Below are 27041 nucleotides of genomic sequence, written 5' to 3' on the forward strand. Positions count from 1 at the left end.
GGGTCCGGCCCCTGGCCGCCCCCTTTCTCTCCAGAACTGTCCCCGAACCTGCAGGCTACCTCAGCCTCGTGAACTGAGTGTCCTTCCCGTTTCCTCCGTTCCTAACCGTCTGATTCAATGGTTTCACATCCTCAGGCTCTCCCTTAGCTTTTATGAAGAAGAAGGAGAAGGAGAAGGAGAAGAAAAGGGAGAAGAAGAAGGAGGAGAAGGGGGAGGGGGAGGGGAGGGGAGGAGAGGGGAGGGGAGGGGGGGAGGAAGAAGAGGAAGAAGAGGAAGAGGAAGGAGAAGGGAAAACGGTATCAGCTTCCCGGTGTCCAAGAACGATTTGTGTTTTTCAAGTTGTATTTTCTATTTCTGTTCCCTGTCTCGGCCGCTCACCCCTGAGCTCCTCCAACAACCCTCGCGGAGACCAGTCATTCCCAACAATTTCCAGCACCCAGTCTCCATACGCTGCTCCACGGCTGCCTCGTTACAAACTTACTTATGTCCAGGAGATGCTCTAGCCCCCGGAAAAACTGCCTTTGGCTTAGAAGTTCCCCCATACAGACGCTTCATTTAACTTCTTTGCTTCTCTGTGTCTTAGTTTCCCCACACGGATCAGACCTTGTCAAACAGGCAGCTCGGGGCTGCCCGATGGCCCCGGAGAGAAAGCCCAGGGCCCTCTGGTGCCTCACTCGAGACAGCGCTTTGCAGTTCACGTGGCCTCTTTCTCCTTCTGGGCAGCAGCTTCTGCGGTCCGTGACACCGTTCCCATCTCAGAGATGAGAAGTCGGGGCGCAGGCTTTTCTTGAGGTCTCTGGTCTTGAGCCTGGATTTTGACCAGGCCTTGTGACCCCAAACCCTGAGTCCTGTCCAGTTCACACGGATGTGACTTCACAGCACAAGGGAAGGTCCTGTGCAGCCCTTCGTGGCGGAATATGCTGTTTGAACTTGGCTGTGCCTTTGCCTGAGCTCAGCATTCTGAGTGTTGCGTCATGAACAGCCTTCCGGCCCCAAGCGGCCAGAAGCAGCCGCCACGCCCTGCAGAAGGCACCACCTCCATGTTTGAAAATAGACCCACGTGCCTGAGGTGCTGTGGTCTCCTGTCGGGCAGCCAGGAGGCCTCCACACCTGCCAGGGGGTGGCGGGGAGCAAGTCTCCCGCAAGTGTGCACGGGGCAGTCACGGTGGGACTGGGGAGCCGCCCCCGGTGAAGACAGGAGAGTGGTGAGCGTCTGTGTGGACTCACCTGCGTGGCTCCAGAACCTTCCGTCAGCTGGTGCTCAGGGCTGTCTGCAGAGGCCTGCTTGCTTTGGAATTGGCGCGTGAACCAAAATAGGATTTCTGGAAGGAATCCTTCCTGTTCCTCAAACCTCCTCTTTCCTGCCCTGGCCCTGGCCCTGCCCCTGGCCCTGGCCCTGCCCCTGGCCCTGGCCCTGCCCCTGGCCCTGGCCAAGCAAGGTCTGCCAACGCCAACTTGTCAAAGTGCTCTCTCCACCTGTCCTATGGGGCACTTGTCCCAGTGGCTCTTAAATTCTGGTGGAGTAAGGGGAGACACTTCTTTCGTTCCTGAATGGGAAGATTCAGTGTCTTAAAGTCTGTAGTCTCCAAATTGTAAATTCTGTGTAGTATCACACTGATTCTGAAGTTATTTAGAAGAGTAAATGCACAAAAATAGCTAAGAAAAAACATTTTAAAGGTTCTCAGAGAAGGTTTGCCCTTCTGGGAATAAAAATACGTTTCAAAAAAAAAAAAAGCTGCAGAAATTAAAATAAATGTTGTCTGGGAAGGAATACCCAAAAAGGTCAGTGGAAGGAAAATAAGGAATTATCACTGTGATACTTTGAATCAGCAGAAAGGATGTGCTGATACTTCAGTATGTGGTTTGAGTATAATTTGTCCCCATATTTAAAAAAAAAAGTAAATTTCTCCTCATATCAAACATAAAATTAAACTCTGGAGAGATTAAAGACCCATGAAAACTATCAGAGTATCAGGATGCAATGTAAGAGAATTTTGTTTTTAAATCTTCAGATGGAGAATATCGTCCTAAGCAAAGACGTGGAAGCCATGAGGGGAAAGGCTGACGCACAGATCACCAGGGGCAGGGGCCGGCGGGTACGGGGACAGAAGCCCAAAGCAAAGCTGTCGACCTGGAGAAGATCATTGCAAGGTATATACAGAGAAAGAGGTAAGAGCCACAAAATACAATGAGCAGCTGCAAATCAACAAGAAACAGACGACGCAGTAGAAAAATGGGGAGATGACCACAGGTGCTTCACAGAAAACAAATGGTCCATAAATATGTGAAATACACTAAACCTCACTGGGAGTTCAGAAAATGCAGATTGAGGGGCGCCTGGGTGGCTCAGTCGGTTGAGCGTCCGACTTCAGCTCAGGTCACGATCTCGCGGTCCGTGTGTTCGAGCCCCGCGTCAGGCTCTGGGCTGATGGCTCAGAGCCTGGAGCCTGCTTCGGATTCTGTGCCTCCCTCTCTCTCTGACCCTCCCCTGTTCATGCTCTGTCTCTCTCTGTCTCAAAAATAAATAAATGTTAGAAATAATAATAATAATAATAATAATAAAATGCAGATTGAAACAGGAAGGTAGCATTCTCACTAATGACATCAGCAAAAAAAAAAAAAATTCAAGTTTTCATTTTAATTCCAGTGTAGTTAACATGCAGCGTTGTGTTGGCTTCAGGTGTGCAGTGGAGTGACATAGTAGAGTCACATGTTTGTCACAAGCGTACTCTGAGTCCCCCCTCTGGCAGCCACCACTTTGTTCTCCGTAGGTAAGACTCTGTGTCTTGATTTGCGTCTCTCCCTCTTTTTTTCCCTTCGCCCATTTGTTTCGTTTCTTAAATTCCACATGTGAGTGAAATCGTACGCTATTTGCCTTTCCCTGTTTTAGCATCATACTCTCTAGCCCCATCCATGCTGTTGCAGAAGGCAGGATTTCATTCCTTTTAGGGCTGAATAACACCGCGCTGTGTACGTATACATACTCCACATCTTTCTTCTTCATTCATGGGTCTGTGAACACTCGGGCTGCTTCCATAATTTGGCCGTTGTGGAGAACACTGCTATGAACCGAGGTGCACGTATCCCTTTGAATCAGTGTTTTCGTCATTGGGGGGCAAATACCCAGTAGTGTGATTGCTGGATGGTACCGTAGTTCTATTTTTAAGTTTTGGGGGAAACTCCATACTTGGCTGCACCAGTTTGCATCCCCATCAGCAGTGCAAGAAGGTTCCTTTTTCTCCACATTCTCACCAACACTTGTTGTTTCTTGTGTTTTGATTTTAGCCATTCTGACAGGTGTGAGGTGGGGTCTCATTGTGGCTTTGATTTGTATTTCCCTGATGATGAATGATGGTGAGCATCTTTTCATGGGTCCGTTGGCCATCTGGATGTCTTTGGAAAAGTGTCTGTTCATGTCTTCTGCCCCTTTTTTGATTGAATTACTTGTTTTTTGGGGTGTTAAGTTATAGAAGTTCTTTATACATTTTTGACACTAACCTTTTATCTGTCGTTTACAAATGTCTTCTCCCATTCCATGGGTTGTCTTTAGTTTTGTTGATCGTTGTCTGTGCTGTGCAGAGGCTTTTTATTTTGACATAGTCTCAATAGTTTATTTTTGCTTTGTTTCCCTTGCCTCAGAAGACAGATCTAGAAAAATATTGCTGCAGCCGATGTCGGAGAAATTACCACCTATGTTCCCTTCTAGGATTGTATGGTTTCAGGTCTCACATTTAGGTCTTTAATTCATTTTGAATTTATTTTTGTGTGCGGTGTAAGAAAGCGGTCCAGTTTCATTGTTTCAATGAAAGCTACATTGTTTCCGTGTAGCTGCCCAGTTTTCCCAGCGCCATTTGTTGAAGAGACTGTCTTTTTCCCACTGCGTGTTCTTGCCTCCTTTGTCAAAGATTCATTGATTATAAAATTGTCGGTTTGTCTCTGGGTTTTCTAGTCTGCATTGATCTGTGCATATGCCAGTGCTGTACTGTTTTGACTACTATGGCTTTGTAATATAACTTGTGATGACTCCAGCTTTGTTTTTCTTTCTCAAGATTGCTTAGTTACTTGGGGTCTTGGCTCCAAAGTTTAGGATTGTTTGTTCTAGTGCTGTGGAAACTGCTGGTGATGCTTTTGGGGGGATTGCATTAAATCTGCGGATTGCTTTGGGGAGTGTAGACATTTTAACAATGTCTCTTCTTCTAGTCCCTGAGCGTGGGAGGTCTTTCTGTTTCTTTGTGCCGCCTTCAGTTTCTTTGATCGCCAGTTTATGTTTTCAGAGTGCACATCTTTCCCGTCTTTGGTTACATTTATTCTTAGGTATTTTATTGTTTTTGCTGCAGCTGTAAATGGATTGCTTGCTTAATTTCTCTTTCTGCTGCTTCATTATTAGCGCATAGAAAGGCAACAGATTTCTGCACATTGATTTTGTGTCCTGAACTCGTTTATCAGTTCTAGTAGTTTTTTGGTGGCATTTTCAGGGTTTTCGACATGTAGAATTGGCTCATCTGCAAACGGTGAAAACTTTACTTCTTCTGTACCAATTTGGATGCCCTTTACTTCTTTCCACTGTCTGCTTGCTGTGGCTAGGACTTCGAATGTTATGTTGAATAAATGTGGTGACAGTGGACATCCTCGTCCTGTTTCTGACCTTAAGGGAAAAGCTCTCAGTTTTTCGCCATTGAGTATGATGTTTGCTATGAGTTTTTCATGTGAAACCTTTACTATGTTGAGGTACATTCCCTTTAAACCTACTTTGTTAATTTTTTTGTAGCTTTTTTTGCCATAAATGAACGTTGTACCTTGTCAACTGCTTTTCCTGCATTTATTAAGATGATCATATGGTTTTTATCCCTTTCTCCCATTGATGTGATGTATCACATTGATTTGCAAATATTAAACCACCCTTGCACCCCGGGAACAAATCCCACTTGATTGTGGTGAATGACGTTTTTAATGTATTGTTGGATTCAGTTTGCTGGTATTTTGTTGAGGAATTTTGCCTTTATGTTCATCAGAGGTACTGGCCTGTAGTTCTCTTTTTTTGTGGTGTCTTTATCTGGTTTTGTTATCAGGATAATGTGGGCTTCATAGAATGAATTTGGAAATTCTTCTTCCTCTTTTTTTTTTTTTTTGGAGTAATTTGAGAATGGTAGAATTCATCTGTGGAGTCGTCTCGTCCTGGAATTTTGCTTGTTGGCAGTTTTTTGATTACTGACTCAATTTCATTGCTGGTAATCAGTCCGTTCCGGTTTTCTATCTCTTCCTAATTCTGTTTTAGTAGAATATATGTTTCTAGGCATTTATCCATTTCTCTACATTGTCCAGTTTGTTGGCATAGAATTTTTCATAATAATTTCATATAATTGTATATGTGTGGTGTTGATTGTTATTTCTTTTCTTTCACTTATGAATGTGTTTATTTGAGTCCTCCCTTCCTCCCCACCCCCCACCTGCACCATGGGCCCTCCTCCCCCCCACCTCTCTTTTTTGGATGAGTCTGGCTAGAGGTTTATCAATTTTGTTGATCTCTTCAAAGAACCAGCTCCTGGTTTGTTGATCTGTTCTATCATTTGTTCAGTTTCTATGTCATTTGTTTCTGCTCTAGATTAGCAAAAAGTTTGACTAACAGCAGCCTTGCCACAATGTAAGTCTCTCAAGAGCAGTAAATGTTTGTCCTTTGAGTCACAGCTTTGTCCCCAGCATGTAGCACACTGGCTGATATCTAGTAGCCACTCAATAAGTAATTTTTTTTAATTTTTTGAAAATTGTGCTGAAATAAACATAACATTTGTCATTTTCACTCTTTCGAAGAGTACAGGTCAGTGTAGCTGAGCTCATCTGCTTTGTACCTTTCGATGCCATCATCTTCAAAACTTCCCCATCTTGCGCAACTGGAACTCTGGCGCATGAAACCCTAGCTGCCTGTCCCCTCCCCCCACCCCAGCCCCTGACAACTACCTTTCTGCTTTCTGTGTCTGTGAATTTGACTGCTGTGGGGACCTCAGATTAGAATCATGAAGTATGTATCCTTTTATGACAACTATTTTTAAATGAAGCAATGAACTATTGTGAGTAAAGATAGGCAGCAAAAGATTTTTAAATTACTTTCCAGTTACACTGAGATATAATTGACATGTAACATTGTATCAGTTTGAGGTGTCCATGATGATTGGATACATGTATCAATTGTGTAATGATCACCACAGTCAAGTTCACTAATGTCCATCACCTCACAGTTATAAAACATACTTTTTCCTTGTAATAAGAACTTTTAGGATCTTCTTTCTTAGCGACTTTCAAGTATATGAAGCAGTATTACTAGAACTCATTTCTTACAAGTTACAAATTGAAAGATTGTAACCCAGACCCTCCAACCCCACCCCCATGTCTGGCAACCTCATCTGGTCTGTTTCTATGAGTTTAGTTTTTTAGATTCCACCTAGAAGTGAGATCACACAGTATTTGTCTTTTTCTGTCTCATTTATTTCACTTAGCATAATTCCCTCAAGGTTCATCCACGTTGTCACAAATCCTTCATTTTTATGGCGGACTAGTATCCCATTGTATGTGTGCGTGTATATGTATATTATGTATATATATATATCACATTTTCTTCATTCATTGTTGGACACGTAGATTGTTTCCATGACGTGACTATTGTAAATATGCTGCAGTAAACACAGGGGTGCACATACCCCTTGGGAAGGTGACATCATTTCCTTTGGATGTAGACCCAGAAGTGAACGTGGGAGATCATATGGTAGTTCTATTTTTAATTCTTTGAGAAATCTCCATACTGTTTTCCTTAGAAGCTGCACCAGTGTGCATTCCCACCAACTGTGCACAGCGGTTCTCATTCTCCATGTTCTCACCAACGTTGGCCTCTTGTCTTCCATGATGAATCCTTCAAGGCAAGAGATGACCTCTCATTGTGGTTTGGGTGTGCATTTCCCCAATCATTAGTGATGTTGAGCACCTTTTCGTATACCTGTTGGCCATTTGAATATCTGGGGAAAATGTCTGTGTAGAACTTTTGCCCTTTTTAATTGATTTTTTTTTTTTTTTGCTATCGAGTTTTATGTATTGCTTACATTTTTTAAGTTGAGCCTTATCAGATGGGTGGTTTACAAGTGTTTTCTCCCATTCTATAGGTTACCTTGTCACTTCATTGATGGATTTTTTTTCTTCTGTGCAGAAGCTTATCAGCTAAATGTGGGCCCCCTTGTTTATTTTTTATTTTTTTTCTTTGCACTTTAGATGTCCTATCCAAAAAAAAAGAATTATTGTCAAAGCCAAAATGCTTCTCTCCCCTCTGTTTTCTTCTGAGAGTTTTGTGGTTTCAAATTAAGTCTTTAGTCAAACACTTTAATTTTTGTGAGTGAGTGGTATAAGCTGTAGGTTGACTTTTTTACATGTGAATTTCTAATTTTGAAAAGACTATATTTTCTCCATTGAATATTGTTGACTTCCTTGTCAAGTATTAGCCAATGGTATACGTGTGGGTTATTTCTGGACTCTGAGTTCTGTTTAATGGGTCTGCATGTCTGTTTTTATGCCAGTCCTATAGTGTTCTCATTACTAGAGTTTTGTAACACAGCTTGAAATCAGGGTGGGTGATGCCTCCGGCTTTGTTCTTTCTCAGGGTTGCTTTGGCTTCTCAGTGTCTTTCGTGGTTCCATTCAAATCGTTGGACTGTTTGTTCTCTGGGATTTTGATAGGGATTGCATGGGGTCTATAGATGGCTTTGAGGCGTAGTATGTGGACATTTTAATAATACCAATTCTTCCAATCCATGCACATAGGGTATCTTCCCAGTTATTTGTGTCTCCAGTTTCTTTCATCAATATCTTATCGTTTTCAGTGCCGAGATCTTTGACCTCCTCAGTTAAAATTATTCCTAAGTATTTTTTTGGTTTTGATGCTTTTGTAAATAGGATTATTTTCTTTATTTCTTTTTCAGATAATTTTTGTTAGTGTATAGAAACAGTAATGGTTTTGTATGTTGATTTTGTATCTTGCAATTTTACTGCATTCATTGATTGGATTTAATAGTATTTTGGTGGAACTTAGGATTCTGTTTCTGTAAAATTGCATCATCCGCAAATAGAGACAATTTTGCTTCTTTCCTATTCTGATGACTTTTATTTATTTTTCTTACCTGATTGCTCTAGCCAGGACTTTCAAAAACAGATACTCTCAAACAGACACATAGACCAATGGAATAGAATAGAGACTCCAAAATTGGACCCACAAATGTATGGCCAACTAACCTTTGACAAAGCAGGAAAGAATATCCAGCAGAAAAAAGACAGTCTCTTTAACAAATGGGAGAACTGGACGGCAACATGCAGAAGATTGAAACTAGACCACTTTCTCACACCATTCACAAAAATAAACTCAAAATGGATAAAGGACCTGAATGTGAGACGGGAAACCATCAAAACCCTAGAGGAGAAAGCAGGAAAAAACCTCTCTGACCTCAGCCGCAGCAATTTCTTACTTGACACGTCTCCAAAGGCAAGGGAATTAAAAGCCAAAATGAACTATTGGGACCTCATCAAGATAAAAAGCTTCTGCACTGAAAGGAAACAATCAACAAAACTAAGAGGCAACGGATGGAATAGTAAAAGATATTTGCAAATAACATATCAGACAAAGGGCTAGTATCCAAAATCTATAAAGAACTCACCAAACTCCACACCCGAAAAACAAATAACCCAGTGAAGAAATGGGCAGAAAACATGAATAGACACTTCTGTAAAGAAGACATCCAGATGGCCAACAGGCACATGAAAAGATGCTCAACGTCGCTCCTTATCAGGGAAATACAAATCAAAACCACACTCAGATAATACCTCACACCAGTCAGAGTGGCTAAAATGAACAAATCAGGAGACTATAGATGATGGCAAGGATGTGGAGAAACGGGAACCCTCTTGCACTCTTGGTGGGAATGCACACTGGTGCAGCCACTCTGGAAAACAGTGTGGAGGTTCCTCAAAAAGTTAAAAATCGATCTACCCTATGACCCAGCAATAGCACTGCTAGGAATGTACCCAAGGGATACAGGAGTGCTGATGCATAGGGGCACTTGTACCCCAATGTTTATAGCAGCCCTTTCAACAGTAGCCAAATTATGGAAAGAGCCTAAATGTCCATCAACTGACAAATGGATAAAGAAGATGTGCTTTATATATACAATGGAATACTACTTGGTGATGAGAAAGAATGAAATCTGGCCATCTGTAGCAACGTGGAGGGACCCGAAGGGTATTATGCTAAGTGAAGTAAGGCAGGCAGAGAAAGACAGATACCATATGTTTTCACTCTTATGTGGATCCTGAGGAACTTAACAGAAGATGATGGGGGAGGGGAAGGGGGGAAAAACGTTTCAGAGAGGGAAGGAGGCAAACCATAGGAGGCTCTTAAATACTGAGAACAAACTGAGACTTGATGGAGGGTGGGGGAGTGGGGGAGTGGGGAAAGTAGGTGATAGGCATTGAGGAGGGCACTGGGCATTGTATGGAAACCAATTTGACAATAAATTATATATATATATATATATATATATATATATATATATATATATATACATACATACACACACATATATATATACACATACATATATGCATACACACACACACATATACAAAAGTAACTGTCAAAACATAAAAAAAAGAAAAAAAGACATACTCTCTTACATGTTATGTGGGTAAATGAGACCATTTGGAAATACCTAATCCAAATTTAAAGTTCATGTTTAAAAATTGAACTAACTATTCTACTTCAGGAGCAATTCCTTACAAAAATACTGATTTATGCACAAATATACGAGTTACAAGGATGTTCTTTGTAGCATCTCTGAGTGTAAACTTTTGTTGAAGGAAAATACTGGCACTAAGACGTTCAAGAATCATAAGCATGGGGATCTGTGGGTTTTTACAAAGTGAACGAACATACCAGGATCCCTCCTACCTTCTCCTAGTCACCACTACCCCACCCAAGGGTACCTCAACTTGGACCTTTCACACTGATTCATTTTGCCTATTTTTGACCTTCATGTAAATGGAAATCACATAGTGTGTTCTCTTTTTATGTCTGGCTTCTTGCAGTCAACGTTGCGTTAGGAAGGATTCATCCATGTGAGTGCGTGTAGTAATAAGAAACCTGTTTTCATTGTTGTATAGAATATTTATATTATATGAATATGCCACAATTTTATTTTTTCATTTTACTATCGATGGACATGTTTCCATTTGGGGGATATTAAAAATAGTGCTGCGGGGGTGCCTGGGTGGCTTGAGTAAGCATCCAACTCTTGATTTCAGCGAAGGTTATGATCTCACAGCTCATGAGTTTGAGCCCCGCGTTGGGCTCTGCGATGACAAGGCTGAGCCTGCTTGGGAGTCTCTCTCTCCCTCTTTCTCTGCCCCTCCCGTGCTCTCTTTCTCTGTCTCTCAAAATAAATTAATAAACTTAAAAAAAATAGTGCTGCTCATGGAAACTTTGCAAAGTGAAGGATATGTCTGTTACCTTGATTGAGGTGATGGTGTATTGGGTGTATGTATATGTCCAAACTTGTCAAGTTCTGTACAATAAATGTGCAGTGTTCTGTATGTCAGTTATGCTTCAGTGAAGCTAGTAAAACCCAGTGCTGTTATTAGCATGTTTTTTCATGTGACTTAGTATATATGTGCACATTGCTGTTGGGTGTGCAGCTGGCACTGGGATTGCGGAGTCATAATGTGCAGCTTTACTAGGTTCTGCCAAAGAATTGACTAAAATAGTTGTACCGAGTTATACTCACACCAGCAGTGTGTGAGAGTTCCTCTTGGTTTATGTATTTGCCAAAACCTGGTATTACCTGATTTATCATAATTAGCCCATTCCGGTAGAGGGTAGTCATTCCTCCTTGTGGTTTATTTTTCATATCCCTGGTGATAAATGAACTTTAGGATCTTTTTTGTGTTTATTGATTATTTCTGTGAATTTCCTGTTCAAGTCTTTTGTCCATTTTTTTTTTATTAAGCTCTCTGTTTTTTCTTATTGATATGTGGGACTTCTTTATATTCTGAGATGAGTTCTTTTTCAGGTATCTGTCTAGCAAATACCTTCTCCCACTCTATGGCTTGTGTTTTCATGCTGTTGAAGTTACTGTTTTGAAGAACAGAATTACTTAATTGTAAGGTGGTCCAACTTAACAACTTATGGTTGAAGCTTTTTGTGTCCTATTTAATATATCTTTGCCTGGCATATTTATAAACATACTCTCCTGTGTTTCCTTCTGAAAACTTTATCTGCGACATTCAGCCACAGATCCATCTGGACTTGATTTTTCTGTATGGTGTGAGACAGGGGTTAAAATTCCGTACAGGAGGCTTAGCCGCTTGTTGGCCCAGCCCCACCTGGTCACGTGTGGGTCTGTCTCTGGACCCTGTGTTCCATTTGCTTGGACTTTTGAGCCACCCTTGCGTCAGTACTACTCTCCAGTTTAAAGTAAGTCTAGATAGTTTGTGGTCTAAGTTTTCCAGTTTCGTCTTTCTTCAAGATTACCTTGACCATGCGTGGACATCTGCCTGCCCATATAACTTTTAGGTTCAGCTTGTTCTTTTCCACAACACTAAACCTGCTGATATTTTTATTGTGTTTACAGATAAATTTTGGGAAAATTTACCTCTACTGTATTATGTTTTTAAACCCACAGAGCCTATCCCTCCAGTTATTTAGACCTTTAAAATATTTCTCAATTCTGTTTTGTGGTTTTCTTTGTACCAGTTTGGAACAATTTCTACTCAATTTATCCTTAGATATTTGATGTTCTGCTACCATCGTAAATGGTACCTTTCTTTAAAAAATGGTATCTTTAACATTTTTATCTTCTCCTTTTTGTTGCTATACCATTGTTTTTAACAGCAAAGAAAGTGAAATGTTCTCAGTGGTGGGGGCAGATTAAATAAATGCACTTCCTTCTCTACAGCCAGTAGAATAAATGGAGTGGACCCCGTGAACCAACAAGGGGAAGATTATTGGGGAAACATGATGCAGAACATATAAAAGCCATGCTCGGTGTTGCAGTTTTTTAACTATATGGACATGGGTATCTTGTGAAGTCCTTTGAACAAGGTCTAGAAAGACTGACAGCTGTTTGGTAACAGTGTATCACCAGGGAAGAGGACTTTAGGCAGAGCTGGGGTGGAGGAGAATTATCTTTTCCTTCGTCTCCATGTGCATTACTTTGATTTTTACAACAAGCTTGGGTTACAAGAGCCAGTAAAAATGGATTCTTACCTGCTTAATCCCTGTCTTGCTGTTGGCCCAGGACCTGGCCCAGCCCACGGTGAGACCGCCACAAATACTCCAACAGAGCTGATGTTCTGGAGTTTCCTTGGCCTCTGGGGGGCCGTGGGTCTCTTGCAGGCCTTCTGTTCTTTTTCTTTTTTTTTTAATTTTTTATGTTTTTTAATTTATCACTGAGAGAGACAGAGCATGAGTGGGGGAGGGGCAGAGAGAGAGGGAGACAGAATCTGAAGGAAGCTCCAGGCTCTGAGCCATCAGCACAGAGCCCGACGCGGGACTCGAACTCACGAACTGTGAGATCATGACCTGAGTCAAAGTCAGGTACTTAACCGACTGAGCCACCCAGGTGCCCCAGCAGGAGTTGTTTTCTTGTTCTGTCACTTTGAAGAGTGTATACCACAAACTAACACAAAAAAAATATGTGTTCAGAGCAAAACCACACTGGATAACAAAGCCTGGGCTCTCAAGGGCCAACAGGGAGAGATACTAAACCACATATCCTGAGCATAGAAGCAGGTGCCTCAATCCAAGGGTCCTGGAAAGTTTGGTTTGCGAGCGCTGAGGGTGCTGGGGCTACAGCGATGATCCAAGCAGACAAGCCCCCCCCTCCTCAAGGGGCTTATGCTCTAATGGATGACAGTATGGAAGCCAGTTGAATGTGTGGGTAGTAGGGAGAAACACTGAGTAAAAGAAAGAGGGAGAAGGCATGTGGGTGGTGGTTGGGGTAAGGGTGTTAATTTCAGAGCAGACAAGGACACCTCCCTGGGGTAAAGGGTGCAAGACCTGAGTTGGGGGAACGCAGCAAATGCTTGTAATCCACACCCTGGAGCTGAGGCACTTGGGGGGGGGGGGTGGAGAGGAGGGGACTGTGGGGCTGACTGTGTACATCCTCGAGGCCACTGGGAGAACTCCAGACAGAATGCGGTGAAGGTGGTCTGCCCCGAATTTAGGAGATGCTCTGGCTGCTGTGCTGAGAAAGATGGGGGTGGGGGGGAGGAAGAGCAGAGGGACGTATTGGGCCACTGGTATCTCGAGCCAGGGCAGCACAGGTATGGCTCAGACCAGGGTGGAGACGTGGGATCGGCTGAGATTTCGGATATCCAGCTTAATAACATAAGTTTTGAGGAAATTTAATACACAGGACTGTGGTGTTTAAAAAGTAGGAGTATTCTGGAATGTTCAGAAAATAATAAAACCATTTTATTTTTTTAATGTTTTTATTCATCTTTGAGAGAGAGACAGAGTGCGAGTGGGGGGAGGGGCAGAGAGAGAGAGAGAGGGAGACACAGAATCCGAAGCAGGCTCCAGGCTCCGAGCTGCCAGCACGGAGCCCCACACGGGGCTTGAACCCACAAACTGTGAGATCATGACGTGAGCTGAAGTCGGACACTCAACCGACTGAGCCACCCAGGCACGCCCAATGAAGCCATTTTAAAAAGCCATCCTTTTGAAGGCTGTTTTTTCTCTTCAAGAAAACGTAACTTCTGGAAATTACCTTCGATGAGGAACCCAGTGTGTATGCTCGACGGGGGACCAAGGGCAGCCTCAGAACAGCCCAGGCAGAGCTGGGGTGGGGCGGGCTGGCTCACCGGGGGTCACCTCACACAGGTAGGACCCAGGCTGTGATCTGGCCTGTGTGGCCTGGAGATGCGGAGTAGGGGCCCCTGTGACACCTTGCCGCCTACAGCTTGTGGACACTAAGCCCTGGGGAGCAGCAGGTGGGAGGAAGACGAGGGCACGTGTGCAGCACAATGGCTCTCGCACTCAGCTGGGACTCGAGTCCCAGCAACGTCCTCGAGGAAACGCGGTTTCCTCAAAAAACCAAAAGCCTGAAGACTGATTCTCCATGGAATGTTGAGTTTTCTTCTTCTGCTTTGATAAAACCACAGGACTTCTTTATGACAGCTTTATTGAGAGATAATTCACGTACCTTAAAATTTACCCATTTAGGGGCACCTGGGGGGCTCGGTCAGTTAAGCATCTGACTTTGGCTCAGGTCTTGATCTCACAGTTCATGGGTTCCAGCCCCGCGTCGGGCTCTGTGCTGACAGCTCGGAGCCTGGAGCCTGCTTCGGATGCTGTGTCTCCCTCTCTCTCTGCCCCTCCCCTGTTCACAGTCTGTCTTTCTCTGTCTCTGTCTCTCTCAAAAATAAATAAACATTAATTTTTTTTTTAATTTCCCATTTAAAGGGTACAATTAAGGTGCACCTGGGTGGCTCAGTCTCTTAAGCCTGACTCTTGATTTTGACTCAGATCAGGATCCCAGGGTCATGGGGTCGAGCCCTGCATTGGGCTCCACGCTGAGCATAGAGTCTGTGTAAGATTCTCTCTCCCTGTCTCTCTGCCCCTCCCCCACTGGTGTGCACGTGTTCTCTCTCTCTCTCTCTCTCTCTCTCTCTCTCTGACTCTGTGTCAAAAGACATAAAAAATAAATAAAGTGTACAATTCAGTGGTTTTGACCACAGTCAATTTTAGAACATTTTATCACCTCAGAAAGAATCTCCCCTCATGTATCTTTAGCTAATCACCCCCTCTCGCCCGGTGTTTCCCGCTCTCAGAAGTCACTAATCTATTTTCTGTTTCTGTGATTTGCCTACTCTGGATGTTGCATATAAATGGAAACTTCGTTTTTGGGGATCAGCTTCCTGCACTTAAGCATAATGTTTTCAGGGGCGCCTGGGTGACTCAGTCCATTGAGCGTCCGGCTTCGGCTCAGTCATGATCTCACGGTTCATGGGTTCGAGCCCCGCATCGGGCTCTATGCTGACAGCTCGGAGCCTGGAGCCTGCTTCGGATTCTGCACCTCCCTCTCTCTCTCTCTGCCCCTCCCCCACTTATACTCTGTCTCTCTTTCAAAAATGAGCAAACATTTAAAAAATAATAAAAAACATCATGTTTTCAAAGTTCATCTGTGTCCCCTTTACAACTGAATCATGTTCCAATGTGTGGGCACACCACAATTTTAAAATCCATCCGTAACGGACTTTTGGGTTATTTCTACCTTTTGGCTATTATGGTTATGCTGTTGTAAAGATTCGTGTGCACAGTCTGTGTGTCAACGCAGAGTTCGTGTCCCTCGGGTATGTAACTAGGAATGGAAATCCTGGGCCACAGGGGGAGGGCTTAACCCTCGGAGAAGGTGCTGGTCTGTGGAAAGCGGCCGTTCCAGTTTCTATACCTGCACCAGCAGCGTGAGGGGCCAGGCTGCCCTGGGACTTTGTGATCGTGGCTGTCCTGGTGGGCGTGAAGGGGCGCCTCCTTGTGGTTTTGACTTGCATTTCCCTGGTGACTGATGATGTCGAGCCTCGTTTCGTGTGCTTGTTGGCCATCGGCGAGTCTTCTGGAAAGAAATGCCCGTTTCTGATCATTTGCCCTTTCAAATGGAGTCACTTGTCCTTTTACTGCCTGTGTTTGAAAGCATTCTTCGCACAGTCTGGATGCAGGTGCCTCTTCAGATACATGATTTTCAAGTGGTTTCTCCCATCCCGTGGGCTGTCTTTTCGCGGTCTTGATGATGTCTTGGAAACACGGATATTTTCCGTTGGGTCGAAGTTCAGCGTATCTGTTGTTACTTCTGTGATTCGTGGTTTCGGTGTCGCATCTAAGATGAACACCACGTCCACTGCATTGCGCACACAGTTGCCAATTCACATGACAGCCGTTGTCAAATCTGAAGCCCTGAAGACGCCCCTGTGTGTTCTCAGGGCTTCACAGTCTTGGCTCTTATGCGTAGGTCTTTGATCTGCTTTGGAGTTACTTTTTGTATACGGTGTGAGGTAAGATCCACTTCTGTTCTCTGTGTGTGGCTCTCCAGTTGTCCAGCACTGTTTGGTGAAGAGACCGTTCTTTTCCCCTTGAATGGCCCTGGTACCCTTGTCAAAAATCAGTTGACCGTAAATACACAGGGTTATCTCTGGACTCCCAGTTCTACTCCACTGATCTGGATGTGCATCCACTACTACACTGGCTTGATTTCTTTCTTTCTTTCTTTCTTCCTTTCTTTCTTTTTCTTTCTTTTTCTTCCTTCCTTCCTTCCTTCCTTTCCTTTCTTTCCTTTCTTTCCTTCTTTCTTTCTTTTCTTTCTTTTCTTTCTTTCTTTCTTTCTTTCTTTTTTTCTTTCTTTCCTTCCTTCCTTCCTTCCTTTCCTTTCTTTCCTTCTTTCTTTTTCTTTCTTTTCTCTTTTCTTTCTTTCTTTTCTCTTTTCTTTCTTTCTTTCCTTTCTTTCTTTCTTTCTTTTTTCTTTCTTTCTTTTCTTTCTTTCTTTTCTTTCTTTCTTTCTTCCTTTCTTTCCTCCTTTCTTCCTTTCTTTCCTTCCTTTCCTTCCTTTCTTCCTTTCTTTTCTTTCTTTCTTTCTTTCTTTCTTTCTTCCTTTCTTTCCTCCTTTCTTCCTTTCTTTCCTTCCTTTCTTTCCTTCCTTTCCTTCCTTTCTTTTCTTTCTTTCTTTCTTTCTTTCTTTCTTTCTTTCCTTCCTTCCTTCCTTCCTTTCCTTTCTTTCCTTCTTTCTTTTTCTTTCTTTTCTCTTTTCTTTCTTTCTTTTCTCTTTTCTTTCTTTCTTTCCTTTCTTTCTTTCTTTCTTTCTTTTTTCTTTCTTTCTTTTCTTTCTTTCTTTTCTTTCTTTCTTTCTTCCTTTCTTTCCTCCTTTCTTCCTTTCTTTCCTTCCTTTCCTTCCTTTCTTCCTTTCTTTTCTTTCTTTCTTTCTTTCTTCTTTCTTTTCTTTCTTTTTTTTCTTTCTTTCTTTCTTTCAGTTTTGAAATCAGGAAGTGGAGTCCTCCGACTCTGTTGTTCTTTTATGAGAGGGTCTGGTAGTTCTGGGTCCTGTGCCAGTACCATATGAATTTTAGGATCCGCTGGTTGGTTTCTAGAAAAAGCCAGTGGTGGTTCTGACAGGGGTTGCATCAAATCTGTAGGCCATTGAATCTGCAGCTGGGAAACATTGTCATCCTGACGATACTGTCTTCCAATGGTGAACATGCGTGTTTTCCCATGTATTTAGGTCTTTAATTCCTTCCGATAATAAAACCACGGGTCTTTTCGAAAGCCGCTTGAGTGCATCAGAACAGCTGATCTTCTCAGAGTGCCTGCTCTACCAACTCCCTGCGAGAGCAAAGTGCAGAGGCCCCACCCCGTCCAGCAGTTTGGCGGAGGGGAGCAGGTTTGGGTTCTGTTCTACCCCGTAGCAGCCTCCTGCCTCCCGCAGGCCTCGGCCCTCAGCAGCCTGCCCAGGCAGATGGGTGCTCGTCACCCCATCTCCTTGCTCCTTCGGTTCAGAGGGCTTGGGTGTTCTCCTGACGTTGGTTTTAAGCAGCCCCTGGTCGCAGCCGGGGAGTCCTGCCTCAGGGTGCCCTGCCATCCTGACTGGCACTCCTACACGTGTAAGAGGGAGTCATTTGATATAGCACACGTATGTCCACTGCTCTCAGCTCAGCTTCCTGCATTGCTGTGGCACCTGTGTTACAGATCAGGTGGCCACACACATATGGATCTGTTTCCGGACTGTATTTCATGAAGTTATTTGTCTCGTCTTGCCTTCATACCAAACTGTATTACTTACTATGGCCTAAGAGACCTTGTTTGGGTAGTGTTAGGGACTCTGAATACTTATCTCCCCAGATCCATATGTTGAAGCCCTCCTGCCCCCCCTCCCCAGCAGTGTGATGATATTTGGAGATGGACCTTTGGGAGGTGATTAGGTTTAAATGAGATCATGGGAGTGAGCCCCCTGTGATGGGAGTCGTGCCCTATAGGAGCTGAAAGCCCTTCTTCTGTCTGTATGTGAGCACAGGGAGAAGGCAGCTGCCCACAAGCCAGGAAGAGGGCCCTCACCAACAACCACACCTGTCGGCACCTTGTTCTTAGACACCCAGCCTCCAGAACTGTGAGTGTTCAAGCTTCCCACTCCCTCCCCGTCGCCTTGGCTCCTCTTGGGTCATTTGCGTTCCTGCGTAAACTTCTGAATCAGCTTATCAGCTTCAAGTAAAGAGCCTACTGGAATTTGACATTGAGACTGAGTCTTTGGTCATTTTAGGGAGAATCGGCATCTTTGCAACACGTGATCTAACAATCCATGAATATGGTATGTGCCTCCACTTAGGAAGATTTTAGAAATTTCTCAACAATCGTGTGGTTTCCTGGGCAGACATCTTGTACAACATTGGTAGCTTTCTTCTTGGGTATTTGGCATTTTTTATGGTAATATAAATGGTATTAGTTTTTAAAGTTCCGTTAACTGTGATGGTTGTAGAAATATGGTTGTTACGTTGACCTTGCATTCATCAGTCATGCTAAATTTCACTCACTGAATTTAATGCTTTTTAAGTTCTTTTGGATTTTCTTATGACGCTGATTTTAAAATAAGTTTTCTCCCTCATTTGGTCAGAAATTGTTTGGTTGCTAGCAGCAGAAATCCCTTCGAGGGAGTTCAAACAAAAGTGAGGTCAGAATCAGGCCCAGGGGATGCTGGGAAAGCCGGGAGCAGGGAGTCCAGCCGGACTTTGTGGAAATCTCTCCCTCGGGCTCCACCTCCCTGTGAGCCTGTGGCACTGGGCCACGCACCTCTGGGCACCCGTCCTCAACCCGGCCCTCTCTGATCGTCGACCAGCTTCTGGGTCTCTGACCACCTGTGGCACCAGTCTCAGCTGTACTTCCATGGGGCTTTGCAACACGGTTGACCCCGGCACCTCCAGTGTGGTATGCACGCTTCCTCCCCCCAGCTGCACCGACCGTTGGTCCCTCTAGAACTTTACTCTTTTTTCCAAATATATATTATTGTATAATATTATATATATTATACATTTGCTTTTTTGCCTTCTCTTGATCTAGAAATTGGCAATTTTGAATTATGTTATATGTACATTATTATCTGCCTGCTTCACCTTAATTTTATGCCATTAGTTTATTTTATACCATTTCATTAAATATACTTTAACAGCGTGATCTTAATGGCTTAGTAGAATATATAATATTCATTTTACAGCTATATCATAATTCAGTTAATGATTGTTATTTTAAGGTATTTGGGTCCTTCCTGGGTTTTTAAATACATATTTACTGCAGCAAATAAGCTTGTGCTTAAAGTCTTGCCTCATCTCTGATTATTTCCTTAAGATTGATTCCTACCAGTGGAATTAGTGTGTCAAAGGGTATGAACATTGTTAAGTCTCTTGATATAACGTCGAATTGATTTCTAGAGGGTTGTACCCACTCACTCCTCTATCGACAACTCTGAGAATGCCCATTTCTCCACCAGTAGGATTGAGATTAGCTTGTAAGTAAAATCTTTTCTAATTTAATAGATGAAAAAAAATTATTCTCATCATTTTGATGTGCATTTTTGAGTAAGGTTGACTATATTTTCCTAAGCTTATCCATCACTTGTGTTGTTCCCTTGTGAACTGACTGTGAATTTCGCCTGTTTTTCTTCAGGGTATCTAGTCTTATTGATTTGCAGAAGCTCATTGTATATTGAGATGTAAACCCTTTGTTGTAATTGTTGCAAGTTTCTCTCTGTCTCTACTGGTGGCCCCGGGCCCACACCAGCCTGGGCTCTGCTGGCCCATAGTACCAGTGCAGGGCTCGGTGTCTCGTGGATGGAAACACAAGTTTCCGGCTTCATCAGAGCTAGTGAGTTGCACCCCACTGTCAGGGTCTGAGTGAGGGTCTGTCCACGGTCCCAGTATCAGCACAGCAGTGGGCGTGGTCTGACGGGGCGGGGGCGGGGGATGCCCATGCACCCCTCTGACATTCATTTCTTTTCTGGCCAACACCTCCGACTTCGTTGTGGCTCATTCGGACCCTGCTAGCCAAACCATTAGGGACCATCTTTCCCTCTGCTTCCTCATCCTGCTCCTCAGTCACCCATAACAGAAGCTTTTGCTAAGCCCAGGCTGGGGTGGGGGAGTTGGCCGAGGACTTACAGCCCAGTCCTCCGGCCCTGCCTCCTGGGGGCCTGCCTCAGTGCCCCTTCCTGTCCCCCTCCTGTCCCTGCACCACGTGAATGACTCCTGCACTCAGCCCCTCTGCCCCTGGTTACACTGCAGATGCCGTGTGGACCCCAGGGGCACCCAGTGTGCACAGAGACATCTGAGCCTCAGGGGATGGGGGCCGGACAGGCCGCTTCCCAGCTTCTGGCCTGGCTGGGTCAAGCCCTGGGTGTAGCACATGTCCTTCCCGAGGTTGGAACTCCCCGGGGGGCACGGTGGCTCTCTTCCCTCCAGATGGTCAGTGTCTCTCTCGCCTTCTGCCCCCACCCCCTCCCTGCAGGTGTCGGCAACCTCAGTTAGTGGAAAGAGCAGGGTTTGGAGACTAGAAACTTCTTTAGACTCTGGCCCTGGTCCTTCCAGCCTTGTGACTTCAGGCTGGTCATGTCACCTCTCCAGACCACAGTTTTGTCACCTAAGAGGAGGAACCGGCCCCGTGGGATTGCTAAAATGACCTACAAACCCCCAGGTCCAGCAGGTGTTGGGGGGGGGGGGAGCGGTGGCTAAAATGACCTTCAAACCCCGAGGTCCAGCAGGTGTTGGGGGGGGGGGGCGGTGGCTAAAATGACCTACAAACCCCAAGGTCCAGCAGGTGTTGGGGGGGGCGGTGGCTAAAATGACCTACAAACCCCCCCAGGTCCAGCAGGTGTTGGGGGGGCAGTGGCCAAAATGACCTACAAACCCCCCAGGTCCAGCAGGTGTTGGGGGGGCGGTGGCTAAAATGACCTACAAACCCCGAGGTTCAGCAGGTGTTGGGGGGGCGGTGGCCAAAATGACCTACAAACCTCCCCCCCAGGTCCAGCAGGTGTTGGGGGGGCGGTGGCTAAAATGACCTACAAACCCCCCCAGGTCCAGCAGGTGTTGGGGGGCAGTAGCCAAAATGACCTACAAACCCCCCCAGGTCCAGCAGGTGTTGGGGGGGCGGTGGCCAAAATGACCTACAACCCCCCCCAGGTCCAGCAGGTGTTGGGGAGGGCGGTGGCCAAAGTGACCTACAACCCCCCCCAGGTCCAGCAGGTGTTGGGGGGGGTGGTGGCCAAAGTGACCTACAAACCCCCCCCAGGTCCGGCAGGTGTTGGGGGGGGCGGTGGCCAAAATGACCTACAAACCCCCCACCAGGTCCGGCAGGTGTTGGGGGGGGTGGCCAAAATGACCTACAAACCCCGCCAGGTCCAACAGGTGCTGGGGGGGGAACGGTGCTTGTGTGCTGTCCAGAAATGTGTGGCATACTCAACTCACTTCAGAGATTACATTTTAAAAGGGTGTCTCCAAGGAATCTTGAGTCAGGAATGATGTTCACTTTCCTCCTGAAGTTGTGCCTACCCTGACCTTGCCCTGGGCTGGGCCTGGTGCCCAGCGTAGGATGAGAGGTTGAGGAGGGCACGGCTGTGTCTTGTCCTCAGGAACCTCAAAGTCCACCCAGCGTATGATGGGAGAGCCCCTGGGAGGCCAGCAGCAGGTGGCCTTGGGTAGCTCCCAGGTTGGGGGGCACACGGGGAAGGCCTCCCTCAACTGGCCTGAGAGAAAGGGGAGACCTCGCCCTGGAGCGAGCATTTGGGCTCAGAACGGATGGCTGAGTAGGAATTGGCCAGGTATCACCGTGGCCCCAGATCACCAGCTGTTGGTGGATAAGGCCTGGACACTCCCTGGGGCGCCGTGCAGGTGTGGCCCAGAGCCGGTTCGGGACGTGGGTGGGTACGAACCAAAACTTCCTACGCTGCCAAGAGAAAGTGTCTCGTGGGCCATGAGTGGCTCACGAGTGCAGACCTAGAAATCACCGTGAGTCCCCAGGTTAAGCCACGGCTGGCTTCCGAGTTCAGCGGTGCCGGCTCCTGACGGGGGTTCCCTTCGCCAGACCTGGGCGGGGGCAGAGTCAGAACGGCGTGAGTCTGCTCCCGTCTGTCCCCGGGCCAGGGGCTGGGAGCTGTGTGCACACTGGCTCCCAGCGCCGGACTGGCAACTTGCTCTCTGTGAAACTGGGAAATGACAAATGACCAAAAAATCAATTTGTAATCTGATTGGAGGTTTCTGATTTCCTCTGATGAGTTTAAATTTCATTAAAAGCAACCTTATTCCAACATAAAAGGAATCCTTGAAGGGTAAAACAGGGGATTGTCTCACCGAGCATAAAGCCTCCCGACTCTTTTGTGTGATGTATTCATCGCATTAATTGTGAGGGCCAACCTGCCGTGTCTGTTGGAAGCTGTGCTGTTATCAGGGCCCGGGATCGGCCGGGCGCGCTCAGAGCACAAGGACTCACATTCAAAACTCGCTCTTTGGCGTATTGGCACTTGAGTTATCAACAACTCTTCTTATCTGCTGGGAGGGGGCTCGCAGCTCGGGGGGACAGAAGCCGCTACAAATCGCCACCCTAGCCGCCCCTCTGCATTCTCCTAATCGTATGTATTCTCTGGAAAAAAATGATCATCACGGCCTCTTGTCTTGATGAGAAATTGACATTTTTGGAGGACTTCTCTGGGCGCTCCGAGCGAGGAGATAAGGCCGAGTTGTTTTAAAGGAGAGTGGCCCGTCTTTCCTTTCAGGGGCCCTCTCTATTGCTCTCAGTGACCCACTTGATGAGTATGGATTTCGCGAGGCCTTTTTCAGCATTTGAACTATAAAAGGTTCAGAATGACACCACCCCTTATAGACAAAAGATAACCTTGCCCTTTGAATATATTGATTCTTTATTAACTAGGCTGTTTAATGCAATGAAATGAGGCATTAGACGGAAGCCCATTTCAAGTGCTTTGAATAATCTTTAAAAGCTTGAAAGACCTTAAAAGGCGGCCTGACAATAATTGGCATACATCTGGAGAGAATGCGGTTCCTGCTTCTGATTCGAAACACAAACATGAAACAATTTCTCCCCAGGTTGTAGGGCCCGGGGAGCTGGCCCTGGGGAGGCGGCCCTCCCCACCCCACCCCCGCCACCCCCCTCCCCCCCCCCACACACACACCCTCCCCCCGCCCCCCGCCCAGGCTGGCACTTCTGGCACTGCTCAGAGTGAGGGAGGAGGGGACTCTGGCCCCCAGCCCCACCCCCAGCACCTTGGGAAGGAGCCCAGGGGGAGGCGGGAGGGGGGGCGGCCTGCAGCCTTGTGCCCCCTGAGCCTCCTTTTCTTTGCTGTCTCTTTAAGGCTGAAACAAGAATGCAGTCAAAGGAACCTGACTGTCAGTGACAGGAGAAAAAGGTATTCACAAGTTTCTTTATGTTTTGAATAATTGTTTCCTGTTTTGCTCAGCAGAACAAGTAATTAAGATGACATTTGTGAGTACTAATTTGGATCACACTTATGTGTATGTGTTACAGAGCTGCAAGCCAAAACATGCAAAACCAGCCTTTCATTGAGGAGAAAATGAAAAATACAGAATGAAATGAAGGGGAGTCTCAAGAACTTGCAGAAGCCGAGCTTCCTGTGCAAATGAGAAGCCCGGGGGCAGATGGCGCCCTCGTTATCCTCGCTATCGTCGGTGCCCATGCTGGTGGATGCAGACCGGCCGCAGTGCAGAGGGTCCGCTTTCCCGCTGCCGTGGACCCGGAACCGCTTGGTGGCATCCCAGGTGGGACCTCGGCCGGCACCGCCATCTGGTGCCCTGGTGCCTGCCCGCCCGTCCAGAGCCCAAAGCCGGTTCTCGCCCCAGCGGGGCCCGGCGGTGGGGGTGGAGGGAGGGGGTGTGTACCCAAGCTCTCGCCCTCTACCTGCCGGCGCCCTCCAGTTCCAAAGCAGGGGCGGGGGGGGGGGGGGGGGGGGGGGGTGCAGTCTCGAGGTTGGTTATATGCCACCGTGCCTGACACAGGGTCACGTACAGACATTTGAGTGCAACATACGTACAGACGGCCCCTCCGGGGACCGGAGCCCTAAGAATTTCTCTGTGCAGGTTACAAGAGTGGTTTAAGGACTGATAACTTTGTAGAAGGTGGTTCTACGAATCACTTTTACCTCAGCCGAGACACAGCCCTGGGCCCCAGGTGTCAAAGGAACACCCACCCCACCCCCACCCCAGTCAATATCTGCACGCGCTGTGCCACTCATTTTAATCAAAACAGATAAAATTACCCAAAGTGAAATTCACAGACAAGAAATACTTTAATTAAATATTGTGTAAAATGAACATTTTTATACAGTTAAATATCTGAAAAAATGTACAGATAAAACAATCTTATTGTAGGGTCTTTAACAGTAAAATCTACCATTTAGTGAAGCGCTCAATTTTGAGACCATGAAGCGATGAGGGGCATTGACTAATTAATCTAAAACACAAACCGAGTGCAGGGATGAGGAGACTTGCAAACGTTCTTAACATGTACACGTGAGCTTGTTTTTAGATCAAACCCTTACTTATACAAAATAAAACGGAGGCAATTTAGTTCCAAAGTGACTTCTCAGGCTTTTCCACGTAGCTAAGCCTTAGCCGTCGGAGGGCCGGGCCGTGGCCCGCTGACCACTGGGGACGTTCTGCTCATTTAGTCCCTCGAATGAGCACTTTCCTAAGTTGTGCATGGTTTTGTGTGTGTGTGTGTGTGTGTGTTTTGTCAAAGTTTTTTAAAGTCCTTCCTTTTGGTTTTAAATCTGATTTCTGCTGCAGCTTGCAAAACAGTTGCTGTGCTGTGTGAAGCATTTAATGCAAAGGGAAAAGAACCCTCTGGTGTCACTGCGGGTTTGGCACTAAGAGGCACAGGATCTTGAGGAGGTCATTTCGGTTTGAAAAGGACAGACAGGTCTGACCACAAAATACATATATATATTATATATATATATATATATAATATATATATATAATTAAAAAAAACAGTTTAAAAACCAGCAGTGATTTTGGTCCCCCCACCCACCCCCCCAAAACCTCTCTGATTCCTACGTGGGCCTGGGAGGGCACAGAACACAGCAGAATCAGACACGGGAAGGAGCGACACATCGCAACAGCAGGTTTGTGCTTTTGTGTGTGTGTGTGTGTGTGTGTGTGTGTGTGTGTAGACACCCTAATCTCCAAATGAAATCGTAACAGTTGTGTTGTAAGCCTGTGATAAAATAGCACAAAGGTTCTTTAAAGAAGTCCACTTTTAAGGCATCAGAGAAGTTAATGTGGCAAACATTTTAATTAAAACATCAGAAGTAAATTTTATTTTAAACTTTAGGCCTCTGAATTTTTCCAGTAAACACAGTTCAGCTATGTGGCAAAGTCGTGGGTGGCAGCTAAAATGACTTTTTACATTCTACAGAAAAATAAGGACACAGCCCCAAACGGTGTCCCCTCTTCACGGCTGTTCCACATGCACGAAATCTACTAGGATTTTCACAGCCGAGTGGCACCGTTTTTGTGTTGACTATACAACAACCTTTGTTTTCAAAAGTATTTGTTCAGATAACTTAAAAATAATATAAAAATAAACAATGAATTTGACTTTTCCTCAAAATAAAAAAGAAGAAAGAAAAAAAAAAAAAGGATGGGAAGTCTAAACAAAAGCAAATCTTTGAAGTACAAATGAAATTCCAGGACACCGGTTCACTTTAACAAAGCGGATCAGAGAGACAGCTCTTGGCTTAACGGTGTTCCTAACACCGGGCCATGATCAAAAACCGATACAGACAGGAAAAAGAAAACGGCGGTAAAAGCAATGTACAAAATCTCAAAGATAAATACAATATTTATAATCGATATGTTACAAAAGAAAGTCCCTTAGCAACTGTAAGTGTTCATGGAAAAGTGTTGAATGGAGACCATTTTATTCCTTATGAGACACATAAGGAAGAAAACGTGTTTTTTCTAAATATTTAAGTGGATCTGAAAAAAATTCAAGACAAGTGTATAAATATTTAGCTACAACTTTGGCAAAATCACAAAAGTCTACAATTTTATAACCACATACAAAACACATTAGGGAAGAAGGAGCTAGAAGTCAAAAGGACAACTTCTGGTACAAGAAACATGGACCTCACAGTAGCCTAAGAATGCAATAGTATACAGTGCTAGCAAAAGTTGAAAAAATGTTGCAGATCACACTTGCTTAACAGGAAGTTCTAGCGGTGGGAGAAGATTTCAACCAACAGACAGTAGCATTTTTTTTTTTTCTGTCAGTGTGCTTGTTGAAGGCAAGAGAATTCAATATCAAAGTTACAATTTCTAACTACAATAAGTTACAAAGTTTCATTTCATTAAGATGAAGGTAAGCAATGATAAACCCTCCCTCCCTCCCTGCCACCCGAATTCAAGTCCTCCTTCCTTCCAGTTCGATGGCTCACGCCTCCTTGGCCCCCTTTTTTTTTTTTCACCACAAAAAAATATTTCACATTATAGAGATACACAACCATTGTGAATCTAAGTATGAGCACAGAAAAATGGTTGGGGGCATTTTTCATCAGTGTTTCATGATAATCAAAATGGTGCATTCACAAAGTTTCTCCCAACACATAGCAAGTACTAGACATAGCCAAGACGGAGTCAGAAACTTTATACAAAATAGGCGTCACTTTGTTTTCCTTAGTCTTCAGATCTGAGAAATGTGAAAATATGAGAAAAGTTCAGTCAATAAAATGGAATTGTTCATGAAGAAGTAGGCTGTTTGCATGTTGCTTCTTAATAGTTTAAATAAAATCTTTAAACAAAGTCTTTTGTAGCGTCTCCGCGGCTGCTGACAGCTTGAAGATCACGGTCTCCAGCAGCAAGCCCTCTACGCTAAACGTGTCCCCTGAAGTCCGTCGTGGTGCCGGGTGCTGCGGAGGGGGGAGCGAGCCCCTCACATCGGCGGGACTACCAGCCCAGACATAG

General features: G+C 45.1%; 1 protein-coding gene and 1 long non-coding RNA gene across 9 annotated transcripts in view; one reads left to right on the plus strand and one right to left on the minus strand.

Moving 5' to 3' along the window:
• Nucleotides 1-2004: 2004 nt before the first annotated feature.
• Nucleotides 2005-26976, plus strand: LOC122231867. Of its 2 annotated transcripts, none has more exons than XR_006209137.1 (4): nt 2005-2151; nt 23414-23467; nt 23587-23837; nt 26891-26976. It is a non-coding gene; the product is annotated as an uncharacterized LOC122231867 (long non-coding RNA). The 2 variants fall into 2 exon arrangements; XR_006209138.1 differs by lacking the exons at nt 23414-23467; nt 23587-23837; nt 26891-26976 and adding exons at nt 17291-17449; nt 18080-18172; nt 18323-19155.
• EBF3 (EBF transcription factor 3) overlaps nt 26961-27041 on the minus strand; it is a 116265-nt gene continuing 116184 nt past the window's right edge. For 4 of the 7 annotated variants that reach the window (XM_042960586.1, XM_042960583.1, XM_042960585.1 and 1 more), the window contains exon 16: nt 26961-27041. In XM_042960586.1, the coding sequence (XP_042816520.1) occupies nt 27010-27041 (32 nt within the window). In that variant the 3' untranslated portion in view covers nt 26961-27009. The other 3 variants (XM_042960584.1, XM_042960582.1, XM_042960580.1) reach the window with 1 other exon arrangement.

This window comes from Panthera tigris, chromosome D2, assembly GCF_018350195.1.
Source record: "Panthera tigris isolate Pti1 chromosome D2, P.tigris_Pti1_mat1.1, whole genome shotgun sequence".
Taxonomy (NCBI): domain Eukaryota; kingdom Metazoa; phylum Chordata; class Mammalia; order Carnivora; family Felidae; genus Panthera; species Panthera tigris.